This window comes from Peromyscus leucopus, chromosome 18 (genome assembly GCF_004664715.2).
Source record: "Peromyscus leucopus breed LL Stock chromosome 18, UCI_PerLeu_2.1, whole genome shotgun sequence".
Taxonomy (NCBI): Eukaryota; Metazoa; Chordata; class Mammalia; order Rodentia; family Cricetidae; genus Peromyscus; species Peromyscus leucopus.
Window position 1 is genome coordinate 1,412,247 of NC_051078.1, and position 10,037 is coordinate 1,422,283.

Below are 10,037 nucleotides of genomic sequence, written 5' to 3' on the forward strand. Positions count from 1 at the left end.
AGATTAAAGTAATTCCACACTACAAAGGAAATTACCACAAATCTCCTTTTTAAAATGGCCAACTCTATATCACATGGGAGATTGATATCTAAGATACAAAAGTCAAAAACAAAAAAGTTATCCAATCAATAAATGAACTAATGGAGTATATACAGTTCTCAAAAGAAGAAATACAAATGGTCAAGGGGTACTTGAAAAATGTCCAACATCCTTAGCCATCAAGGAAATACAAATTGAAATTGCTTTGAAATTCGACCTCACCTTAGTCAGGATGGCTATCATCAAGAAAACAAATGATGACAGATTCTGTCAAAGTTGTCAGGAAGGAAGAATCCTGACGCTGCAGATGAGAGTGTAAGCTGATGCCTCCACTGTGGGAATCAACACGGGGGCTGTGTTACTTCCCTGAACAGCAAACAGCCATGTAGAGACGGCAAGGTCTATCTCAGCTTGTAGTTCAAGACATCACAATTCTCAAATTTGTCTGCATGGTACACCATTCTGCCATCACAATGCTGTTTCATTACACACGTGTTCAGTTTTCTGTCACAAAGATGCATTGTGATAACACGGCTCAACCATGACATCGCAATACAATGCCTTCACAACACTCAACTGTTTTTAGATAACAAAGTCCCATTAAACCATCACAGTGATGCGTCGTGAAATCACAGCTTCACTGTGACATCAAAATGCCACATTCTGTATTACAGGGCTCAACCTTGTCTTCACAATCCATCCTTGTGCCACCACAATGCTCCATTTTGGCATATCAGTGCTCAGTGGGGCCATCACATTGGTGCATTGTAGTATCACATCACAATGGTCCATGGGCCAATATGATCCTGCAATGTGACATCACAATGCACCATTGTGCTGAAACAATTTTTCATTGTGACATCATAGCTCCTAAGTGAGGTTCCCCACTGTGACACCACTAGGCTCCATTCAATATCAATATGATGTCATCACACCACAATGCTACATTCTGCCCTCAGAGTCCTTCATTGTGCCACCACAATCCTCCATTTACATAACAATGCTCATTGTGATATCACAGCTCCTTTGAAATCTAACAGTGCTCCATTGTAGCACCATAGTGCTGCACTGTGATGTCACTGGTTCTACTGCTATATCACATGACCTGTTGTGCCATTATAACTCTCCACTTTATATGGCAAAGCTCATTTATGCCATCACATGGTGCATTTTGACATCACAGCTCCACTCTAACATTACAGTGTTCCATTGTGACATTGAAATCAAATTTGCCATCAAATGTTACACTGAACCATCAAAATGCTCCATTGTGTCATCACAGACTCCATTATGACATCACAACACTCAACTGTGCCAACATGAAGCTGCCTTGTGGTATCACACTCTATCATGACATTATGATGTTCCACATTGACATCACAATGTTTCATTGTACCATCACATTACTTCATATTTATATGAAAGTGCTCAATTGGGCCACTACAATGATGCATTGTGACATCTCAGAAACATTATCATATCTTAATGCTTCATTTTTTCATAACAATCATCAACTTTGCCATCACAATAGTACGTTTTGGCTTCACATCTCCACTATCAAATCACAATGCTGCACTGTGACCTCATGTTGTTCAGTTTTACTTTGACATTGCTGCATTGTTCCATCGAAGCTCCCCTGTGAAACCACAAGGCTCAATATTGCCATTGTGATGCTGCTTCTCTGCAAAGATAAAGTTCCAGATACCATGTCAATGCTCTACTGTGACATTTTGTTAGTCCCACCTGAATGCTCCATTGCTGCATCACAATGTTCCATTAATGCCATCAGGATATATCAGGGGAGGTGGCACAGATAATAGGCAGGTATGATCTGCTGGAATCCCCAGGGAATAAGCTAAGGATAGTTGGATAACAGCTATCAAAAGAGGTGGGTAGCAGTTTAAACTCTGCAGTTTAGTAAAATGGGAAATTTTGCGAAGTAAACAGGGTAGGGGGATCAAGTTTGGCTCAGAGGGATTGGCAGGTGTGCGGAGCTAGCTCTCCCAGTGAGAAAGGGTGACTGCAGCCGTGATTAAGACAGAGAGCCTCAGAGAAGCAGTATAGTCCTCTAAGTAACAGATACTTTAAAGAGGAAAAAAAGAGGAGGGAACGATGTGCAGACCAGCGGCAAATGAAAGATGGTGCCGAAAAAAAACCCTCTTCTCTCACAGGAGCAGCAGCCAGTGCTCTGTCACCCCAGATCCACGAGTCACACTCACGGGAAACTCAGAGCAAGTGCCACAAGACTACAGGTAGAAACATGTCAACAGAAAAACTCTAAATAGGGGAGGAAAACTGAGTCAGAATCATTGAATCACACAGAATTCGTTGAACTGGAAACCTGGTCAGAGCCAAAGTGTGCAGGGCAACAGAAACAAAAATTCCAAGCACCATGCTGGAGGACTGCCTGGAGGAGGTGCCAACATTCACAAATGGATTCCTGTAGGACCACCCTGAGGTGTGATGAGTACCTGTGACCTGACTTCATGAAGGATAGCTCACCAATGGGACCAGTATCTGGGACCCTACCTTGCAAAGAACCATCTAAAAGAATGATAGACATCTGAGAGCCTCCTCATATCCTTCTGCTTCACATTTTGCTCTCTCTCTCTCTCTCTCTCTCTCTCTCTCTCTCTCTCTCTCTCTCTCTCTCTCTCATTGTTAACAGTAGCCCTGCCATGGCCTGGATGCTCTCCTGTCTTGAAATTTCCTTCACCACACATGTTAGTCCATCACCTTTCAATTCAGTCCTCACTCAAATTCTCAGGACACTGGCATAATGAAACTTGACTCTTTCCTATATGATCGTATTCATGGCCCCAGCCTAGTTCCCATGGAATCTGCACTGGTTGATTTTTCTGTTGTTGTTGTATCAAAATGATACAAGCTATGTAGTCATCTGGAAGAAGAAACCTCAGTTGAGAAGATCCCTCCATCAGATTGTCTATAGGCAAATCTATGGGGGCATTTTCTTGATTATTGATTTATGGGATGCCCAACCCAAATGGGGGTGGTACGACCCTGGGCAGGTGGTCCTGGATCATATAAGAACACCAGCTGAGCAAACCATAGACACAAAGTCAGTAAGCAATGTTCCCTCAAGTTTCTGCTTCAGGTTTTGCCTCCAGGTCCCTGCCTTGAGTTTCTACCTGGACTTGCCTTCATGGTGAACTGTAAGCCATAAGATGAAATGAATGAACCCTTTCCCTCCCTAGTGGCTTTTGGTCATAGTCTTTATCAAAGTGAGAGAAACAAAGCAGAGTCCTTGTTCCCCTGTGAAACCTCATGAGCTGGGTCTCCCACCAGAATGGCTCATTGAGCTCTACTTGTGTCAATCAAGGGATTTCCTAGCCCAAAGTTCCCAACTTCTCTATACTATTCCAACAATCAAGAGCTCAAGAACTGCATGGTCAGGTTTTCCCAGCAGTACCCCCACTTATTGGTACCAAATTTCTGTATTTGTTACATTTCCTGTTGTGATAAAATGCCCTGGCAAGACTTTATTGTTTTCTTCCAGTACTTTATTGTTTTCTTGCAGGACTCTATTGTTTTCTTCCAGGACTTTATTGTTTTCTTGCAGGGCTTTATTGTTTTCTTCTAATTTGTTTGCCCTTTCCTCTAGTAGTTTACAGCGTTCTTCCAATTTTCTTGTCTTTTCCTCTGCACAAGCCTCTACCTTCTTCATGAAGTTACTCATAAGGCTACTTTCTTCTGCTTCTTCCAATTTTTGGTGTTCAGGTCTAGATGTTGGAGGCAGGCTAGGTTCTGGTGATGCTGTATTGCTCTTCATTTTGTTGTATGTACTTCTGCCTTGATGTCTGCCCATCTCCTTGTGGTTCCTTCTTGGTCTTATCAGTGTACTTGTTTCAGAAAGAGCTGACAGATTCAGGAAGTCTCTCTCTCTTGTCCAAAAGGGAGTTCTCTTGTCCAACTCTGGTCCAGAAGGGAAGTCGGGGGGCAGGATGGGAGCTGGTGGCCGGTCTCTAAGTCTCAGGAAGTGACTGGGGTCTCGGGCAGATGGGCGTGGGGGCAGGGTGCGGAGATTGCAGGGCTGCCGGGGGGCTTGGAAAAGGGGATCCCTCCCAGTGGGCTAGAAGGGGACCTGCCCGGTGGCCAGAACCTGGGGCCAAGTTGGGCAGGTCTTCCCAGAGTGGCTGGTGCCCAGGGATAGGGTCCGGGTTGACCCCGGATACTCAGCTCTGGTGGGGGGGGGGGCTGGGGGGAGGGGGAGGGGGCGAGAGGGGGAGAACAGGGGAATCTGTGGCTATTAGGTTGAACTGAATGGTGTTATAAAATAAAAAAAAAATAAGCCATGATAACATTATTAATAGACAGTATGGAATCTGAGGAATACAAAGAGGGTAGTGGCTAATGATAAAAATATGAATTGCAAATAGCATATTGCAAGCCACCTTATATTTCTAAATATTGTATAAAACTAATTTGCATAAAAATATAATTTTTCTATATAAAGTAATGATGAAAAAAATGCCCTGGCAAAAGTAACTTAAAGGAGAAAGGGTTTCTTTCAGTTCACAGTTCAAAAGTACTGTCGATTGTGGTGAGATGTCCCAGTGGCAAGATCTTGAAGCAGTTGATCACTGACCCATTGCATCACAGTCAGGAAGCAGGAAACAGTGAATGCTCATAGTCAGCTCCCTTTCTCCTTTTCTTGCAGTCCAGACCTGAGCCCAGGGAATTGTGATGCCCACTTTTAGAGTGGTTCTTCTACCTCAGTGAACCTAATTAAGATAATCCCTCACAGGCATCCCAGTGGCTTGTCTCCTAAGTAACTCCAGATCCTGTGAAGCCAATCATATCAACCATAATGCCTCTTCTAAGCTGGCATGCCAGACCTTCAGATGAAGGTCCTTCGGAAGAGGTGGAATGTGAGCTGAGACCTGATATATCATCCATAAGCTTTTGGGGATGAGTGTTGGAGCACCACCCTTGATAAGACCTGGCAAGGAATTTGTCAAGATGAAGCCACTGCCGCAACTGCTACCTCCAACATCATCTAACTTCCACCTTTATCCTTGCCAAGAAGGATGGATGCCCCAGACCCTGCCTCTTGACCCCCATGGTGCTGAGAGCACTTCTACCATAAAAAAAACCATGACATAATTTGTCAGAGGGAAGGGGTGAAGCAGGAAAAGCCTCTGCCTCAATTCTTCTGTCTTCCATGTTTCCCAGAGGTGCCTCACCTTGGCTGAAGTTAGGCTATGAGTGGAACTTGAGTTATGGGAGAGTTTAGGGAGTTTAATCTTCAGCTGTCTAGACTCCAGAAAGAGAAACACAAGCGTGGCTTTTCTCCCCTCTCCCTTTGAGTGGACTGAAGGAATAGTCAGTGATGTGTGTTGAACACCTCTTCTAAGCTGTGTGCCAGTCCCTTCTAAGCCTTAAAGCCATGGCTCTGAGCAAAGCCAAGCCTCTGCCTTTGTAGACTATACCCTCTAGCAAAGAAGGCTTGAGCTAAATACACACTCAAGCAAAAGAGCAAATGTTATCGTTCTGAAGTAGGTATACGCCGTGAGGTATATAAGAGTGGCCACCATATGGTCCTACTTGAGGGATGTTCAAGAAGGTCCTGCTGAAGAGGTGGAATGTGAGTTGAGGCTCAAATAATGTCAAGTTACCTGTGGTTTAAAGTATGAGCTTGTGGACAATATGAGCAAAGTACAATGGCATGTATGTGAAAACTGTATCATGACACCCATTCTTTCTTGTTTGTTAATTTAAAAATTAAATTAAAAATAGATAAATGTTTTTAAAAACAATAAAGTTTATTTTCATCCATTAAAAAAAGGAATTTGCAGGCAGAGAGCCTAAATGCCTAGGAAAGAAGAATCAAACCAGCAGAAACATATAATGTGAGTAATTATAAAGATGTGAAATGTGTGCGGAGGGTTGATGGTTGGTGAGTATGAGGTGTTCCTAGAATGCTTTCTGGGAGAAGCAGCTCCTGGCAGGGCCTCCAGCCTTCTCATACCATGAGTAACATTTGGATTGTACATCTGGGTAAAACACAGTGAATTTGTCGGGAACTTGGAAAATGATCCCACATAGAAAACTTCATTGCATTTTGTACTACAAAATTATTAGGAAAATATGCCACTAGAGAAGTATTTAAATACTGATTTATGTAATAGTTCCCAAACACTGATTGCATCTGTGAACATAATTTTTACATTAGGTTTTGTGCCTGAAAAATAGCTAACTGTCCAGACATATAAAGCACACCTTACTCATAGCACTTAAGAGGCAGAGGCAGGTGAATCTCTGTGAGTTCACGGCCAGCCTGACCTCCATAGCAAGTTCCAGGCCAGCCAAGGCTACATAGTGAGACCCTGTATTAAAACAACAACAAAAACTGGTAATGTTGAAAATTCTTATACTGATGATAAGTGTTTCATATCCAGTTATACCTTCTTAGTATCAAGTATTTGAGAATAATAGATGCTGGAAAGTCTTGAATGTGCATGCATGGATTGCTGTGTGGTCAGCTTAGATACTTGAATGGGACATAACAGACAGAAGTGTACCTATGAACAAGGGAACAGAAGCCAACAGTCACCACAGAGAGGTGATCGAGCCCTCAGGAGTCCAGGGGCTCACAACTCCAACATCTGAAGCCCTCACCTTAAGCTTGCATTGAACGTTCAGACAATGACTCTGCCTGAAAGTAGTCCCTTGGGTTACATTTTGATGTATCTTGGTGTATTTTCAATCCACATGTCTCACCTTATCCTTGGTCATCTAAGGAAAAGTGACTCACATTTGCCTTATTCTTTTCATCTCAAGAAATTTTCAAAATACTTTCCTCATCCTTCTTTTCTTTGGGTCATCTAACCTCAACTCCTTCCTGACCCTTAGACAACATCCCTGCCCTGAAACTTGAGGGGAAGGCGCTCAATTGAGCAATAAAACACACTAAAAATTCTTGTGGAAGGTAATTTGGCAAAGTATTTCAAAAACACTTTTACTCAGCAATCCTGTTTCAGGGAGTTGTACTAGAGAAAGTGTAGGTAAAGATATGTGTGAGTACGTTTATCTCAATGTCCATGACAAACATTAACTGCTATGACAGGACATTGCTTAAGATGATAGAATCCATACTGTAAGATATGACAGAGACATTGAAGAAACTCCCTAGGAGCCATGGCATAACATGTTCAAATGCCTTCAATAGAGTAGAAGCTGTGAAAACACAGTTTAGACAATATAATCTTATTTTTATTTTTTGTAAACACGCATGTATACAAATACTGAGCAAAAGCAGGCAGCAGCAATTTCCCAAAAACATTATTAACATTCTGATGATAGATATATTTTCTTCTGTATGCAAATTTATTACAACTAACAGAGTTACTTTTTGCAAACTGGGAAAGAAACTCCATGCTGTTTCTAGGCTTTCTTTTATACCTTGGGCACCTTTTCCCTGCCTCTACTTCTCCTACTTATGACTAATAGCTGAGGAGGTTTCTAAAACAATCAAGAGCTGACTTTCCAGAAAAAACCAGACATGTGCCAAATCCCTCCAACCAACAACCAAAGTGGACACCAAGTGAAAATAGTGAACAGTTTGTTGCCAAAAAAAAAGGTACACATAAAGTAAAAGTAAGTTTAAAAAAGAACATAAAGGGGCAGGAGAGATTGCTCAGTGGTTAAGAGCACTGACTGCTCTTCCATGGGACCCAGATTCAATTCCCAGCATTAGCAAAGTAGCTCACAACTGTCTGTAAGTCAAGTACCAAGGGACCTGACACCCATGACAAAACATATAAAATAAAAAATAAGTAAAAAAAGAAACCAGTGCAATTTCAAGAATTGAAGGCTACATCAAACTTCAGAACAGGGGGGAGAAGGCAGTATGTGTCCTCTACCTGAGACCAAAGGAGGGAATGAAAGGCATTTTTTTTTAGGCAGCTGGAAAGAAAGTTAAGTCGAGAACACCAACATCTTAAGAGGGTCCAAGGAGATAGGGATAATTCAGGAGACAAGTAATTAAATAGACTAAGGCTACAGCAATACCAAGCAAGACTCAGGAGCTGAACTTGCAAACCAGCCAGTTGCTGTCCCTGTCGCTTACCGGCATATGGGAATGATGTCAGAGAGAAAGGCTTACAATAAGGACTCTCTGGGAGAAGCAGGAATGGATGTCTCAAGAGCATAACCCCAGGAAGGCACTAAACCTCAGCAATGACCGGAATTACATCATCACACAAGGTTATCTCAGCAGCCGTCCCCTTGACCTCCAGTCCAGTCCTCCGCTCAGCTCTTATCATGAAGCCCAGTCAAAGTCTTAAGACCAGGTCCCGGAATCAGAGCTCTGAACAATACACCAGTGTCTTGGATGCTCATGGTGGGTGGAACACATCAATGCACAACAGACTGTACTCCGAGGTCTCAGCTTCTCTTTTTCCTTGAGAATGTCCAGGGATCAGGCCCTTAGATCCAAGATCATGGGAGGAAGGTGGAGTATGGTCAAGGAACCCCAAGGTATCTCTTCATGAGCCGCCTCATGGCCCCTATGACCTCCTTATTCCTCAGAGTGTAAACAAAAGGGTTGCACATGGGGGTGACAACCGTGTAGAAAATGGAAAGAATCTGGTCTGTGTCCCCAAGAGAATCTGCCTGGGGCCTCATGTAAGCCGCAGTTGCCGTCCCATAAAAGAGTATGACCACAAACAGGTGGGAGGAGCAGGTAGAAAAGATCTTTTGACGTCCCTCGGATGTTGCAACACCAAGTATAGTGGCAATGATACAGGCGTAAGAGGCCACAATCAACGAGAAGGGCGAGAAGATAAAAGCTACCGTGATGAAGAGATTCCCCACTTCACCCCAGAAAGTGCTTGTACTGGCCAGTCTCAGCACAGGCAGGATGTCACACAGGAAGTGATGGATGGTGTTGGCACCACGGAAAGGCAAAGTGAAGATGCAGACAGAGTGAATGGTGCCAGTGATGATGCCCGCAAAGTAAGAGGCGCCCACCATGCTGGCACATGTTACCTGGTTCATCAGCGTGGTATATTGCAGGGGACAGCAGATGGCAGCATATCGGTCATAAGCCATGGCAGTGAGCAAACAGCATTCGGCAATGCCAAAAAGGGCAAAGAAGTACATCTGAGTGAAGCAGCTGGCCCGGGGGATGGTGGGGCAGGAGGCCCGGAGGTCAGTCAACATCCTAGGCACAATGGTGGTGGTGTAGAGGATCTCCACCACGGAGAAGTGACGCAGGAAGAAGTACATGGGGGAGTGGAGGGCAGAGTCCGCCAGCGTGAGGAGGATGATCAGAGAGTTGCCCAGCAAGGTAACCACATAGATACACAGCACACCCCAAAACAGATGGCCCTGAAGAAAGCCAAAACCTGAGAACCCCAATAAAATGAACTCGGTTACTTCTGTACCATTGTCAAATCCCATGCTCCCAAAGCCAGACTAGAAAAAAGAGGGAGAAGAAACCTTTGCAGCAGGAAGGATGAAGAGTCGTCCATGAGAGCAGCTCAGCTTGCTGAGGAGGAGGAGGAGGAGGAGGTGGTGGAGGATGCCTAAGAGGATGTTGAGGAGGATGCTGAGGAGGAGGAGGAGGAAGAAGAGGAGGATGCTGAGAAGGATGCTGAGGAAAAGCCTTAGAACTTCAGCTGTTGCTGACTCCCCCCCTCCCCCCCAAAAAAAATCCCTCCAGAAAATGAAGAAAATCCAGAGAAGACGAGGCACACTTGGAGATCTTTTTGCTGTTGCAAGATTTCTCAGACAAGTCTGTACCACTCACCCAGGCAGGAGCTAGGAGCAAAAAGCTGGGGGCAAAAGCAGCTTCCTTCAAGAAGAGGGCTGAGGACGTGGACAGAAAACTGGGTGAGCAGACAGAGAGCAAATAATCTGGCAGAAGAGAAGTAGGTCCACCCAGAGGCAGAAAGTGAGTGGAACAGGCAAGAGCAGGAGACAGGAGCACAGATCTGAGGACCACAAAGGGCTGTGGAGCTTTTACCTGCAGATGG

The 10,037-nt window shown here is 44.1% G+C and overlaps 1 protein-coding gene across 1 annotated transcript; it reads right to left on the reverse strand.

Moving 5' to 3' along the window:
- Positions 1-8,523: 8,523 nt before the first annotated feature.
- On the reverse strand, positions 8,524-9,462 carry LOC114681736 (olfactory receptor 9). The gene has a single exon (XM_028855422.1). It carries the CDS (start codon positions 9,460-9,462, stop codon positions 8,524-8,526), a length of 939 nt encoding a protein of 312 aa, XP_028711255.1.
- Between the last annotated feature and the right edge of the window lie 575 nt (positions 9,463-10,037).